At 40.4% G+C, this 16,345-nt stretch overlaps 1 protein-coding gene across 1 annotated transcript in view; it reads left to right on the top strand.

Moving 5' to 3' along the window:
• TPR (translocated promoter region, nuclear basket protein) overlaps positions 1–16,345 on the top strand; it is a 41,879-nt gene that overhangs the window by 16,924 nt on the left and 8,610 nt on the right. The window contains 20 exon segments of the mRNA XM_086617843.1: positions 475–591; positions 1,666–1,848; positions 1,851–1,871; positions 1,957–1,998; positions 2,000–2,142; positions 2,581–2,733; positions 3,108–3,237; positions 3,960–4,091; positions 4,373–4,503; positions 4,874–5,084; positions 5,454–5,600; positions 6,011–6,209; positions 6,878–7,083; positions 7,920–7,981; positions 8,922–9,130; positions 10,124–10,396; positions 11,225–11,373; positions 12,243–12,326; positions 14,513–14,713; positions 15,954–16,085. Of these exon segments, the coding sequence (XP_086473969.1) occupies positions 475–591; positions 1,666–1,848; positions 1,851–1,871; positions 1,957–1,998; positions 2,000–2,142; positions 2,581–2,733; positions 3,108–3,237; positions 3,960–4,091; positions 4,373–4,503; positions 4,874–5,084; positions 5,454–5,600; positions 6,011–6,209; positions 6,878–7,083; positions 7,920–7,981; positions 8,922–9,130; positions 10,124–10,396; positions 11,225–11,373; positions 12,243–12,326; positions 14,513–14,713; positions 15,954–16,085 (2,925 nt within the window).

Below are 16,345 nucleotides of genomic sequence, written 5' to 3' on the forward strand. Positions count from 1 at the left end.
ACTTAGAGCACGGTTTTCAGAAAAACATGAGTAAAAACATTTGAGAAAGGTTTCAGAAAACCCTTTTTTTGGAACATGAACCAAACCAAATTTGTAGCATGCACCTCTTTTAAAACCAGAGTAGTCTATGCCCTCGTTTGTCTGATTATATTTGAGCTCTTACTGGGGTTGAAAGAAAATAAGATGACTGCAACTAGAATTGCTGGAGGCCCAACTCTGAAAGAACAGTAATATATTTTTACCAGGAAAGAGCTCTGTATGTTAAAAAGTCAAAACCTTGCAAGTATTTCTCTTTGGATTAAAAGTAGTATTTAAAAAATAAATAAATACAATAACCACACTTCAGTTCTACGTTGCTCGTGACTGTCTATGCAGTCTGCCTTGCTGTGTTCAATACTCTGTAAAATACTTTGCCATTTAGTCTTGTTTTTTTCTTTTTTTTTCCTGTTGTTCTCCCCTCCCTCATCACTATAGCTATCAGAACTAAAGAAGAGTCTGTCAACTGTGCAATCAGAAGTTCAGGAAGCTCTTCAGAGAGCCAGCGCAGCTCTAAATAATGAACAACAGGCCAGACGTGACTGCCAGGAGCAGGTATGTTTGTAGTATTTGCCTATTTTAGCCAGAAATAGTAAACTTAATGTCAGTTTTTCAATGTTTTTCGGTTGAACTCAAAACATTTTTTAAAGCAAGTGCTGCTAATCAGAGACTTGTGGAGGCAAGAAAAGCACTGTAAGAGCACTTTCTGTATTTTGTGAACAGCTGCTTATTTAGGGCTCATTCTTCTACCTGATCAAGCATTGTGGTAATACCAGCTAAACTGACTTGGAATATAAAATTGTGCTGCAAGCACAGTTTGTGTCTCATTTAAAAAACAGCAAAAGATGCAATGGATGACACTTGCTAAGGTTTGTTTCGTTACGTAAAAAAATTGATTGGGGAACGTACTTAACTGTTCTTAATGAATTGCTACCTCACTCTCCTGAGTGGGGAGCAAAAAAGAAAACAACTCTTTTCAACAAGATAGTGGGGAAAATATTATCTTTCTAACCCAAAACATAGTTGTCATCTTTTAAAACTGTGGAGCAATATGATAATTTCGCATCACCTGCTGAGATTGTCGTTATATATGTTTTTTAAAGGGAATCTGCTTTTCTGCAGCTGAGAATTCTAGCAACACCGATGGGAGTAAGGGATGTTGAAAAACTTTTGGCTGTTGTCTCATCCAACCCAAAATTTAGTGGACAGGCATTTCCATTTTTTCAGATATCATATTATGACCATGATCCGTCGTTAGCTTTCTAACCTCATGCAGAAAATATCTTTGCCCATTCACATGAAAAGTAACCACTGGATATTCTTAGACTAATACCTGTCTGTTATCCATGCAGAATCTACAGCAAGAGATTTGATTGCAGAGTAACTGCAGAGAGCATGTCCTCCTGATAGCCACTCAAAGAAAATTATTTCAAATTCTAATTTTTCTTGAAAATAGTAATTTCTTTAAGAGAACCATTCTAAGCTTATCCATTTTTTTTTTTGTACTTGAGAATAACAGAGCTTTTGGTCAGTGGTTTTCTTCTGGATTTTGTCTAGATTTTGAGATTTAATGTTATATGTTTGATATGTAGAAAGGTAACAATCTATTTTTTTTAAATTTTTCTGCAGGCAAAGATGGCTTCTGAAGCTCAAAATAAATATGAACGGGAATTGATGCTTCACGCTGCCGATGTCGAAGCATTGCAGGCTATTAAAGAGCAGGTTGCCAAGAATGCAGCTGTAAGGCAGCAGCTAGAGGAAGCTGCTCAGAAAGCTGAGTCTGAACTGTTAGAGTGCAAAGCCTCCTGGGAAGAGAGAGAGAGAGAATGATCAAGGTATGATTGGTTTTATGGTTTGTGGGTTTTTTTTTCTTTTTCAGTTCACAGAATTTCACCCACAGACTTGAATAATTTGTTGTAGGATGAAGCTTCCAAACTTGCATCCCGCTGTGAGGATTTGGAAAAAACAAAATCGACTGTTACATGAACAGCTGGAAAGTCTGAGTGATAAGATGGTGACTTCTATGAAGGAAGCCATGCCAACTGCAGTGAACGTTTCTCTCAATGAGGAAGGCAAATCCCAGGAGCAAATCTTAGAAATTCTTAGGTAAATTTAGCTCTGGGCTCCTTCTCTCGGTGCTTACAAATTAGTTGCCAAATTAAATAGTTTTGTATTACTTTATAGTTGAAGGATAATGTATAAAATTTAAGCACTTCTTTGCTAGGTAGGAGGTGATTATTCTACGTCAGTAGCTGATAGAGGAGATTTGTTTCTACTCCTAGGAAAAAACTGTTGAGTCAGTCGTGACAGGAAGTTAACTCAGATTTAGCAAATGTGATTGGCAAGAAAGTTTCAGAGTTGATTTTTTTCTTATTGTGGTTTTTAGGGTGTTTACTTGGATTTCCAAGGACTTTTATCTAGGATTTTCTTGTTGATCTTTCTGAACCAATACCTAAACTCAGTGGACCTTTAGAGATAAGATACTTCAAATGCTTTATCTTGCATTTTCATTGACATGCTATGTTGTTCATTTTCTTATTGCAGATTTATACGTCGAGAGAAAGAGATTGCAGAAACTAGATTCGAAGTGGCCCAGGTGGAGAGTTTGCGTTACCGTCAGAGAGTGGAGCACTTGGAAAGGGAGCTCCAGGAGCTCCAGGACAGCCTCAATGCTGAGAGAGAGAAGGTGCAGGTATGGTTGGATATTATTGCTTCTGATTTCAATAAGTAGAGAGGGCTCTTCTCTGTGTTCTGCTCTGTCTTTGCCCAAAATTGAAGAGTTTTGGAAAAATTAGGAGTTTTTATACTGAGGTTGGTATATAGTCAAATGGAGAGTCTTGAGAAGCAGCGTGACAATTCCAAAATCACATAAGCAGGGAAAATAAAGATAATTTCTTTCAATTTTTTTCCCATCTCCCATTTCTAAAGTGGTATTGACTTGTTTTGAGTGTATGTGTGAGATAATGAATGCCACGATAGCTTTCAAAGATGGCATTATGCCAGATCCAGGTGAGTAACATACATGTGCAAGCAAAGCAAATGACCAAGTCAAATCTTTTCAAAGGTAACAGCAAAACCATTGCACAGCATGAAGAATTAATGAAAAAAACTGAGACCATGAACGTACTGATAGAAACCAACAAGATGCTAAGAGAAGAGAAGGAGAGGCTAGAACAAGAGCTGCAACAAATTCAAGCAAAGGTTAGTACTGAGAGTCACACAAATTTTTCAGGTAATCAAGTTGATGGGTTAATGTCTGGATATGCCATTGCTAATTACAATAAATATATGATTTAGGTTGTGATTATTCCTTTACATCATCCACAAATAAGGAAACTTCCATTTAGAATTTTAGAATACATTGGTCCATCCTAGAATATTGGAAAGTTTAAAGTTCAGTTTCATTTAAATAAATGCTGTTTTTTCACTTTCATCCTTGGCTAGAGGTATACCAGTAACAAGGATTTTGTCAGCAGATAAATGAAAAATGGCACAGAAATACATACAAAACAGACCACAGCTTCATTAAGAGTTTAAGAGAAATACATACCTCTACCTGTTTCTACATGCCAGTTGTTCTAATGGCATCCAGTGCAGTGTTGCTTGACTTCTAATATGTAATTAATAATCTATTTGCAGTACCAGAGTACGAAGAGTGAGAATCTAAAGCTGTGAAGTCATGCCTATTTTTTTTTTCCCCCCTCTCTGTGGGATCGTCCACTGCTTTTGCTCCTCATCCCTCTCCCTGCTCCCAGCTGGGCACTGAAAGGCAGAGAGTTGGAAAAGAAGCTATGTCATGACTTCCTGAGGGTTTTGGTTTTGCTCTCTCCGTCTCTCTTACCATCATTGTTCAATCCTACTGTATTCCATTTCCTTCAGTCTTGTAAGATCCAGAGAGTTTCATCCCCAATTGTGTTTTTCAGGTACGCAAGCTTGAGGCGGACATTCTACCTCTACAAGAGTCTAATGCTGAACTGAGTGAGAAAAGTGGAATGTTGCAGGCAGAGAAAAAGCTGTTGGAAGAAGATGTTAAACGCTGGAAAGCCCGGACTCAGGTGGGGAATGCATGTTTTCAAAGAAGGTCTTGTGGGGAAAAAAAAAAAAACAAACCACAAAACAACACTGAAGAAAGTTCTACATTTTCTTAAAAGCAACAACAAACTAATAGATGTTTTGATTTATAAAGCACTGTTTATGCAGCTTTCAAAATAGGCTGTTGTGATTCATAGGCATTCCAAATCAAAATGCAAAAGCAGTAGCTCTAATTCAGACGGATTTTCTGGAAATAACAGTGTAATCATCTTATGAAAATGCAAACTATTTCTCAACCTTTCAGCATTTACTCAGTCAACAGAAGGACACTGATCTCGAAGAGTATCGGAAGCTGCTTTCAGAGAAGGAGGCAAACACCAAGCGTATACAACAAATGAGTGAAGAAACAGGCAGACTTAAAGCAGAAATAGCCAGGTGTGGTATAAGTCACTTAGTAAAAAGCCTTGTGCAAAGCAAAATATTTAAATAAAGCTGTATCTGAAAGTGTCATTTCTTAACTGTCTCCATGTAGCTATGAAACTTTTGTGTATCCTCAAGCTACAGTAAGAATACCAGGTAAAACGAAGAGAGAATTGTTTTGAAAGCTCTTTTAACTGAACTTACTCTAAATTAATGTGTTGTAGAGTAAGTTGTATTCTGCAAATACCTATTTGTATTCCAAAATCTTAGCAAACATAATTCATTACAGATAATGCCTATGATAGTACATAAATGAGCAATATTGAAATGTATTAATTATTTCAAACATCTCATTTCCATGTTCCTCCAATCTGCTGTTATTTAGAACTAATGCATCCTTGACTACAAGCCAGAATCTTGTGCAGAGCCTGAAGGATGAAGTAACTAAAATAAGAACAGAAAAGGATACTTTGCAGAAAGAGCTGGATGCTAAAGTGGCTGACATACAAGAAAAAGTGAAAACTATAACACAGGTCAAGAAAATCGGGCGCAGGTACAAGACTCAATATGAGGAGCTGAAAGCACAGCATGATAAGGTAGACATGCTTTTTCTTTGTTTGCAGAGAAATTCAGTTTAAAAAAAGTATGTTTTCATCTAGTCATGTATAATCTTGCTAATTATCTTCAAGTTCCCATAGTATAATACTATATGAATGCTTATCTCTGAAGAGAAAAGCAGGAAATTATCACTTATTCTGCTGTTAGCTCTAACTGCCAGAAAGCATGAACTGCATTTCACTTAATACTTCACAGAATGCTTAACAGAACTTTGGAGTTCGTTAGAATTCCTGGGTTTTGCCCAGAACTTTTTAACTGCTCAGTTTGCACACAGAAGCAACTTGTGAAAGTAAGGACATAGTAATCAGGTAGCACCATTTAGTCCGGTACCGCTTGACATATTTCAGATGGTTGCCGAAGCATCAACTCAGTCTTTCGTAGAACAACAAGAAGAACAAGTTTCTGTCCAGGAGGTACAAGAGCTGAAAGACACTCTCAGTCAAGCTGAAGTGAAGACAAAGACTTTGGAGACTCAGATTGAAAGTTTACAGAAGGTAAGAACAGAGTGAGCAACGTAAGAGTAGTGAACAATTTCAGAGTACTACGCTCTGTCGCAGTCTTAAACACGTAACTGTGAATAACATGAGGGTGGTTTACTCTGTGTCTGTATGTATGCACAGAAATAGGTGGGGTGACCTATTTGTGCCTCTACCTTAACTGGGCAAGAGGGACCTTAAACCCAGTTTAAATCCAATATCTAGTGTGTCTCATGATGTTTCTTGGAATAAGTAAGTGGGAAAGTCAACTCTTGCATTCAGAAAGGACTGGACTCCTCTATTGTTGATTAGAAACTTTAACCTTAATACAGCAGCCAGCTAATACTAGGTCCTTGGAGCTTTTTAGGCCATATGTTTGCCAAAGTAGGTGGTCATGGCTTATAATTGCAATCTCTTTCTCTCTGTAGACTATAGCAGAAAAGGAAACTGAAGTTAGAAATCTTCAGGAGCAGATAACGCAGCTCCAATCAGAACTTGCTCGTTTTCATCAAGATCTGCAAGAGAAGACTACGCAGGAAGAACAGCTGAGGCAACAGATCACTGAGAAGGAAGAGAAAACTAGGAAGACCTTGCTTGCAGCCAAGCAGAAAATTGCGCAGTTAGCTGGTATTAGAATATTTTTTTCTGTCCTCAAGGTGTCATCTTCTGTTTGAGTTTTTGATTCTTCCTGTGGAAAAGCATTTAGACAGGGTGCTTGGGAAAATGTGGTCTGCTTCATGTTTTACTTGAAGATTTTTTTTTTTCTAAATTAGATGTTACAGGATTATTCTGAAACATGAAAAAATTTAATTTCTTCAGGAAATGATGCAAGGATATAACTAATTGTACATTGAGGGAAACAAAGTTTTGCTTAGTTTTGGCCAGTCAAGGTGATAACCTCCATTTTTTGATCCTTTGGTTGATTAGAGCAGACTGAGCCTACCAACAACTTGGGTAATTCTCCCCTTCCTTCTTGCCTCCCCTAAGCGTTCAGGTGCAAAACATACTCCTTCCTCTGTTTTTAATTGATTTTGAGAGGAATGATGGTATAAGATTTTTTTTAAAACGTCTTGTTCTTTCGTGACTAGTTTTTAATTTCAATTTTTATATCTATTTATTATATATTTTTAATTAGAAAAACAGTATGTGAAAGTTAGAACTACCTCGAAGAGCTCTGTCAATAGCTTGATGGTTTTTAAGATTTCAAAATACTTCAGTAACCTATTAGACAGGCGTTCAGCACGCAGACCTAGTAGGCAGCTCTACAGTGACAAGCTTCTTTCCTGTCCATTTAGGGACAAAAGAACAGCTAACAAAAGAAAACGAGGAGTGGAAGCAAAAGAGCAGCTCGTTAGAAGAGCAGAAGACTGAGCTGGAGGTGCGGATGAGCGCGCTCAAATCGCAGTATGAAGGTCGAATCTGCCGCCTGGAAAGAGAGCTTAGAGAGCAGCAAGAGCGGCACCATGAGCAGCGAGACGAGCCACCGGAGTCTACAAACAAGGTACGGAATGCTTTTAGCTGGCTGTGGGAGAGGAAACCAGCAGCTTGCCCGTCTCGTGGATGAACAAGAACAGCAGCTCTCAGTGTGAGCACCATCATCCAGCTTGGTTTGGTTTTGTCTGTACAGTAGTTAACACTCAGGACTACTTTACATGAAGCTGTTTTTCTAAACATCCTAAACAGCAGATGAAAATTCTTGTCTTAGGATTCCTAAACTCCTAAAAAAAAAAAAAAAAAAATTAAAAAATAGCAAGAAGCCCAACAAACTGTGTGCTGAGCAACCTGATCTAGTTGGAGATATCCCTGTTCCTTGCAGGTTGGACTAGATGACCTTTGAAGGTCCCTTCCAGCCCTAACCATTCTATGATTCTATTCAAGTTCCACTGTCCCTTGGTTTTGGAAATACACAGGTTGGCTTTAGTAAGGATTCAGAACTTATTTTAAAACTTGTTTCCTGCCATAGTCAGAATTCCCAGTGCTAACAAGCATACGATTATATCGTTCACTGTGACTCAGCCAACAATGAACTGCTTGCACTCTGCTCTCGATTTTTGTATTTTTATCCGTGTGTTCAGTATAATGGGTTCTAGCTGCTCTTGTCTCAATAACTTCAGAAGATACCTGAGAAATTACTGAATTGGTTTACATACTGGGTATGACTGGTATGGTTTGTTTTGGAGAATTTGTGATAATCATGGAGCCTGACTAGGTATGCCAACAAGTCTGTTAGAGGAATGACCGTTAGTAAATTGCAGTCTGTCTGCTGAAGTATTTCACCAAATTACTCGCTCTGTTTCATTTGTACATGGCATGATACTTCTGTTTCTTACTTAATAGGTCCCAGAACAGCAGAGGCAAATCTCACTCAAGTCTACTCCAGCTTCAGGTGAAAGAGGAATGTGAGTTGAAGGGTTTGGGGGTTGTGCGGGGTTTCTGTGGTTGGTTTTTCTTGGTTTTGTCTTTATCTAGTTGCTCTTCCTTTTAGTAAACCACTGGCCTTTCGCAATTTTTCTTAAGCAACTCTGAAGGTACTGATTGACATGACATGTTCTTCCTGTTTGCTCAGCTACATTTAATCAATAAAGCTTTCAAGCTGTTAAATTGTCTTATTAACCACCGGGAACATGGTATCTGGGAAACAGAAAATATTTTTTTTTAATGTTTCCAGAGCTCAAGCATTGTGAAGTTGTATGGTTTTGATTGTTACCTTTAACCTTTTTTGGTTTGGGGGGAGATTTTCCTTGTCCAAGATTCTCCAACGTGAGAAACAGACTAAATAGATGGTAACTCTAACAATAGATAAGAGTCAAATGGCTAAGTTCTAAAATGGGAAATGTTACTGTATTACTAAGTTTAGACAACAAACTCCCTTTCAGTTTTTATGACAACATCCTTTTGAAAGCAAGGCCTTCAAAAATGCCTCTCAAAATCTGGCTGATACTTGTCTCAACCAAGAGGTGATGTTGCTCTATGTTGAGTGCATCAGTTAGTTTTAATGTAAGATATATTACTCACTGTAGTAAAGACCCAGGACAGCTAATAGTACGAGCTATGCGCTGCATCTTTTGATCTGCTTACAGATTCCTAGTTGATCACCTTTGAAGAAACCTGTCAAACCTCTAAGCTGGACAAAATGCTACTGATGGCATACTGTGTCTGTCTTTTTTCTTTTTTGTCTTCTAAAATTTGTTTATAGTTAATTCATTATGCCCCTATCAGGCTTTTAAACTTTAAACCTTTAAAAATTAGTATTTCTGGCTATGATAATGTATTTACATTTGTTATTTTTAAAATCTGCTTTCCATGCTACCATGATGAAACCAAGGTCCTGTTTTTCAGTGCTAGCACTTCAGATCCACCAACAGCAAATATTAAACCAACTCCTGTTGTGTCAACTCCAAGTAAAGTGACTGCTGCTGCAATAGCTGGGAATAAGTCTACTCCAAGAGCCAGCATCCGTCCAATGGTTACTCCTGCCACAGTCACTAATCCTACTACTACTCCAACAGCCACAGTTATGCCTACCACACAGGTGGAGACTCAGGAAGGTAAGCGTTTTAGTATAGTGTAAGGATCTACAGTAATCATAAACACTACCTTCGCCTTTAAATCTTGGTAATTTTTAGTTTGAAAGTACCTTAGATAGAATCATAGAATGGTTAGGGTTGGAGGGGACCTCAAAGATAATCTAGTTCCAACTCTTCTGCCATGGGCAGGGAAATCCTCCACTGCACCAGGTTGCCCAAAGCCTCATCCAACCTGGCCTTGAACACCTCCAGGGATGGGGCAGCCACAACTTCTCTGGGCAACCTGTTCCAGTACCTCACCACCCTCAATGTAAAGAATTTCTTTCTTATATCTAACCTAAATCTGCCCTCTTTCAGTTTAAATCCATTGCCCCTTGTCCTGTCACTACACACCCTTGTAAAAAGTCCCTCTCCAGCTTTCCTGTAGGCTCCCTTTAGGTACTGGAAAGCTGCTATAAGATCATCCCGGAGCCTTCTCTTTTCCAGGCTGAAGAGCCTCAACTCTCTCAGCCTGTCTTCATAGCAGAGGTGCTCCAGCCCTCTGATAATCTTTGTGGCCTCCTCTGGACTCGTTCCAGTAGCTCCATGTCCTTCTTGTGCTGGGGACTCCAGAGCTGAACGCAGTATTCCAGGTGGGATCTCACAAGAGCTGAGTAGAGGGGCAGAATCACTTCCCTCAACCTGCTGCCCACGCTCCTTTTGATACAACCCAGGACACCGTTGACTTTCTGGGCTGCCAGTGCACATTGCTGGCTCATGTTGAGCTTCTCGTCCACCAGCACTCCCAATAGTTCTCCAGATAGTTCTAGTGTTCCTGCATCTCTTTCAGTATTGCACTTTTATGACCAATTCTGTTGTAACAGTTCATGATTCCTTAACTGAAGATGGGAATAAGCAATGTTAACTCAATCTGCAAAACGTTGGATCTGCTTCTTTAGGGCTTTGTGAAGCAGAGAACGTAAACTGGATCGGGTAATACGAAGGCAGTTGAACGTGCTACTGTTTGCCTTTCAGCTATGCAATCAGAAGGACCTGTGGAGCATGTTCCAGTCTTCGGAAGCGCTAGTGGGTCTGTGCGTTCCACCAGTCCTAATGTTCAGACATCTCTCTCTCAGCCCATCTTGACTGTCCAGCAGCAGACGCAAGCGACTGCCTTTGTGCAGCCCACTCAGCAAAGCCATCCTCAGATCGAGCCCGCTAACCAGGAGCCATCCCCTGCCCTTGTGGAAGTCGTGCAGAGCTCTCAAATAGAGAGGCCCTCCACTTCTACAGCTGTGTTTGGCACAGGTTGGTTTTACGTTACAAGCCTAACTTCCTGAATAGTTTCTTTTAAACAGCTCGGTTTGGACCCTTGTCAAGCCAGGCCTAACTTCAGCAGAAGAATTGACTCTTCCCCCACCCTCCCCCTTAGCTTATTGCACGTTTTACAGACTTCTGAGGTTAGCCTCCTTTCTTGAACCTTCAGAAGTGGTACCTCTGAAATGCTGTTGTCACTGCATTCCTTAAAGTAGGAAATAAAAACTCACAGGTTTGTTTATCTATTCAGAGCAGCACGGGGGTTTAATACATGAAACCTTGCTGCCTCTGTTTCCGTGGTACTGTTGGAGCAAGGTTAATTTTAGGAGTCGTGAGTAAGCTACTTAAACTGGAATATAAAACACAGAGAACTCTAAAGCTACTCAGTGTGATACACTTTTGTACATGCGTTTACCCTACATAGTGTAGCTGTTGGTGTAGAATGTTTATTCCCCAAAACACGCTTTTGTAATCTGCTTTTTTTGTTTCCCAGCTAATACTCTTTTACTTTACTCAAGTACATCTTTCAGGTGTACTTGTCAGAAGCAAAGATGTTGGAAAAAATATTTCACTTTTACCCTGAAGCTTACGTTTGGGGTCGATTAGGTTGTGAGTATAGGTCCAAGAGCATAAGATTTGTAACAGAAGGGGCTGATGTTTTCGTATCCTGGGAAATGGCACAAAGTGATTTTATCTGATGCTGTTTATTATCACTCAATGCAGAAAAAGAGGTGATCTTCCAGAGTAAAATTCCAAACCTTTTGATTTTCTGTTTTATACAACTGTTTTTCTGAAAATAACTGAAACGCTCTCTTTAAGTTTCAGCTACCCCAAGTTCTTCACTGTCTAAACGGCCACGAGAGGAAGAGGAGGATAACACTGTGGAAAACTCAGATCAAATTTCAGAGGAAACAGTGGACATACCTCTTCCAAAGAAACTGAGAAGTGTTCAGAGAGTTGGACCTGAGGTTTGCAAGAACATAAAATGCTACTACTTCATCTGTCCCTTTGGAAGGTTTTAATGGGAATAGCAAGTCTATTACTTCAGAGCTAGTCAGTTAATTCTTATCGTGACTTTTTAATATGTTGGGGAGGAAGCAATTATATTTGGGATGGTAAAAGGCAGAGGTTGTACCAGTGGCAATGAATGATGCAAATCTTGGTGAACTGTAGGATGGAAGAGAGAGGGCCATACTCTAGTGTTGAGGAGGAAGAAGTTAAAACTTCTTTTCAGTGTAGCCTGAAAGGTTGTTATCTACACTTACTCTGGAATAAAATACAGTGTGCTTGAGGAGCTGCCAGGGAAGCAAAGATGAGTCCCATGGAAAAGCTTACAGGAGAGGCATGTGAAATATTGGCGTGAGGGAATTGGAATGTCCTGCAAGAAAGGAATGAACTTGAGACAGAACCTCCCAGGAAGCAACTCATGAATAACTTTAAGGAAGTCAAAGGTGTTTTATTAACGCTGTACAAGAGGGATGGTGCATAACAGAAAAGGACAAGATTGTGTAAGAACATTATCACCTCGTTAGCTGAGAGCGTGGAGGTGGAATGGGAAATCTTGAAGTTTCTTTTTGATCCTGAAAAGATACAGAGACATTGAGGTCCAGTGGACTGGAATGGGGAAATTGTTCTTCTCCAAGGCAGAGAAATGGGGTTCTAGATAAAAACGGAGCTAAGGAATAATGGTAAAAAGGGAATGTTGCCTGTGATCTTTGTGGGAAAAGATACTTTTTTGTAAAAAAGTAAAAAAAAAAATAATCTCAAACATGTTAAAGAACCAAACTTTAGGGCTAATGATGTGTTTTAAATGAGACAATTATATATGTTCTTTCAGGAGGAAGTGACAGCAGAAGAGAGCACTGATGGTGAGGTAGAAGCTCAAACATACAATCAAGACTCACAAGACTCGATTGGAGAAGTAAGCATATTTCAAAAGGAAAAAATCCTCATTTCAGCAGAAACAGCTCTTTCTTTTACCCAAACTCTTAAGTATTTTTAGAAGTGAAATCTCGAATCAGATCCTGCAGATTTCAAGTGGAAACCACTTATAACCTTTTAAAGTTTAGACTTGCAATGTTCGAGGATAGATTTTTATTGCGTTCTGCACATACCTATGTAGGTAACATTCAGAATGCTAATTATTTTAACATTTTTGAATGATTAATTTTTCGAATTAAATTAACCATTGAATTTACTTAACTGTTTTTGAATGGTTAATTTTGAATTGTAGTTTGATGTGTTGTTTTAGAAATCCTAGTATCCTTAACCCCAGTTTTATATAGTGAAACTGAGATGTAGAGGTTAAATGAGTCAGTCTTAAAATAGAATTAGAGTTTCCAGTTCTTTGCTTACTACTTGAAGTACTTCTCCTTCCTTCTGGCCTTTCTTTTACAGAAAGATTTGACAAATCCTTGAGAAAGCTTAGTGTTGGATGGGTCATGATGGGGAAAAAAAAGTTGGTTTTGATCTAGTTCTGCTAGACAGCCATTTGCAACATGAAAGTGACAAGTTAAATAACAACCTAGTTATCTTACCTAAACCAAAAGTCTTGAACGCTGCGAACAGTATGTGGTAGAGTCCCAATTTTTTATTTTTTAATTTTTTTTTTAAAGAGAAGTTATAGGGGACTATCCCTGACGTTCTGGGTTTGTGTTTTTTTTTTTTTTTCTCTGAACACTTACAGTCATATTTGTAAATTAGGTTCAAATATTTTGAATATGCATACATACTTTGAATATACATATGTGCTGAATGGAAAGAAAACTATTTGCCAGCTCTGTGTCTGGCTATTGTGTGAGTTACATTACAGTTCCTCCAGACTAAAAGAAATCTAAAACAGCAGCTCACACTTCGCACTTAGAAGAGAGATGGTTGTTCCTTGATCCTGGGGAGACTTTCAGTTGTCTGTAGTTGATCGGTGGCAATCATCTGTGACATTATCTTTTGTCCTCTCCTATCTGAGTTAGTTATTAATAAACAGCCATGACTAGTGTTTCTCTTGTGAGCATCAGAGTGTGTTTCTCTTCTCATTGTCCCATCACCAGTCTTGTGCACTGATGTTGGTGGAGTGCTCAGAGCATGCCTCTGAGTAACCAGGCAATTGTTCTGGCTGGATGTGAAGTAAGGGCAGAGGGCTCCCTCTGCTGTCAAGAGTGCTCCGTGTATCTGTATTCCATAGAATCACAGAATGGTTTGGGTTGGAAGGCACCTTAAAGGTCATCTAGTCCCAACCCCCCTGCCATGGGCAGGGACACCTTCCACTACACCAGGTTGCCCAAAGCCTCATCCAACCTGGCCTTGAATACTTCCAGGGCTGGGGCAGCCACAGCTTCTCTGGGCAACCTGTACCAGTGCCTCACCACCCTCAGAGGGAAGAATTTCTTCCTTATCTCTAATCTAAATCTCCCCTCTTTCAGTTTAAAGCCATTGCCCCTTGTCCTGTCACTACATGCCCTTGTCAAAAGCCCCTCTCCAGCTTTCTTGTAGCCCCTTTAGGTACTGGAAGGACTTCTGGAGCCTTCTCTTCTCCAGGCTGAACAGCCCCAACTCTCTCAGCCTGTCTCCATAGCAGAGGTGCTCCAGCCCTTGGATCATCTTTGTGGCCTCCTCTGGACCTACTCCAGCAGCTCCATGTCCTTCTTGTGTTGGGGACCCCAGAGCTGAACACAGCACTGCAGGTGGGATCTCACGAGAGCAGAGCAGAGGGGCAGAATCCCCTCCCTCGCCCTGCTGCCCGCGCTGCTTTGGATGCAGCCCAGGACACAGTTGGCTTTCTGAGCTGCCACTGCACATATTTGCTTATTGTGCAGGTGTTGGTGATAGCTCCTTGGTTGTCTGAAATAAATGAGTCTACGTTTAGGCAGCAGCCTTTTATGGACATGTATTCAAATGCATCATATATGAGTACAGTATCCCTAGTGACGGCACCCATCCCAAATGAGGTCTGGAAGCAAAGGACAATGTACTTGTGTTGTAGGGCAGGTTCAGGTCGACAGCTAGGAGTGGAAACAGGAAACTCTTAGAAACACAAGGCTCTGAAGAGCATCTTAAGGATTGTATATGCTCCGTTTCATTTTGTTTCTTCTGATAATTCATCTTTTACAGGGCGTTACGCAGGGAGAGTACACTCCCATGGAGGATAGCGAAGAAACTTCCCAGTCTATCCCAATAGATCTTGGACCTCTTCAGTCAGATCAGCAAAATACTTCTTCATCTCAGGATGGTCAGTCTAAGAGAGACGATGTCATTGTAATTGATAGTGATGATGAAGATGATGATGATGAAGAAAACGAAGGCGAGCAGGAAGTATGTATGTCATGAAATTACCTAAATTTTGTCTTTGATCAGATGTAAAGCTCACCTGGCAGGACTGATTTAATCAAAGCTGGGGAGTTTTTATCTATAAATAATCTGTGTTTATGTAGCCTGAACTAGCATTTTAAAGATAATGTGCTAATTCAGCTTGGTTTAAGTCATAAAATTCCGTAGTGCCTCTAGGTTATCTGTGACTATTCAATGTACAAGGGTGGCCTCTGTGAGGAGAACTGGGGGCTGCCCAGTGCTGGGGACAGCCTGTTCCAGCTGGCTCCAGAGTGGCCCTGCTGCAGGACACAGCTGAGCCCATCAGCTGGTGAAGACGTATAAGAAAGGACAAAACGCTGCGTGGCAGTGTTAGTGTGAGGAGGAAAAACAAAAAAAGGGAGAAACAATCCTGCAAACACCAAGGCCAAAGAAGAATGAGGAGGAGGAGGAGATATTCCTTGTAGCGTGTGGAAGAGACCACAACGGAGCAGGTTATTTCCCTGCAGCCTGTGGAGAGGAGGATGTTCCTTGAAGGAAACTGCAGCCCATGGAGGAGTAGGCTGTACTGCCAGGAACCGTGGCACTTGGAGAGAGGCCAGTGCAGGAACAGGTTTATCCTCATGGTCAGCAGCCCTTCAGTGGGAAGGACCCACTGCTGGAGTAGTTCTTGCAAGACTGCAGGCTGTGGAGAGGACCCATGCTGGAGCAGGGGGAAGAGTGTGGGGAGGAAGGAGTAGCAGAAGGAAGCTGTTATGGACTGATCACAATTTTGCATTCCTTGTCCTCTCTGCCCTGCCTGGGGTTGGGGTAGAAGAAGAGGAGTTGGGAATGAGGGAGTGAAGTTGAGCCTGGGAAGAAGGGGGTGTGGGGAAGGTGTTTTGGATTTTGTCTGTTTCTCACCACCCAACTCTACTTTTAATTGGCAACAAATTGAATTTAATTTTGCCCAAGTTGCATCTGTTTTGCCTGTAATGGTAATTGGTAGGTGATCTGCCTGCCTTTGTCTTGACCCTCAAGGTTTTCCAGCTTATTTTCTACCCTTGTCCTGTTGAAGAGAGAGTGGCTGGCAGCCAGCCAAGGTCAGCCTACCACAGCAATGGAAAAATACATTTACTCTGGATAAATGCTGAGCATCTTCAGAAAGAGCTCCACAGACAGAGATGGTCGTTGTACCGCAGAGATGTGAAATAATTCCACTATGCTTTCCACACCTCCTTAAGGCTTTTTTATGGTCTTATCGTAGGACTATGAGGATGAGGAAGAGGAAGATGAGGATGACGATGAAGACACAGGGATGGGAGATGAAGGTGATGACAGTAATGAAGGAACTGGTAGTGCTGATGGTAATGATGGATATGAAGCAGATGATGCTGAGGTGAGATTTCTACCCCTTCTATAGCCCATTAAATTTCTCGGAATAAATTGGTGTTGTAGTGCATAGGCACAGATCTAAATACTTGAAAGAGAAAATGTTGGTAGGAATTCGTCCCAGAAAACTGAGGCTGCTATTAAGTGATAGTGGTTTCTTTTCTAATTGGTGTTTTCATGAGAAGAATCAACTTTGAATGTTTAAGAGGGCTGAATGAAAGTGCAAAGTACGGGAGCTATCAAGAAATAGTGTAGTTGCAAAGCTAC

This window comes from Tauraco erythrolophus, chromosome 10, assembly GCF_009769465.1.
Source record: "Tauraco erythrolophus isolate bTauEry1 chromosome 10, bTauEry1.pri, whole genome shotgun sequence".
In the NCBI taxonomy this organism is placed as follows: domain Eukaryota; kingdom Metazoa; phylum Chordata; class Aves; order Musophagiformes; family Musophagidae; genus Tauraco; species Tauraco erythrolophus.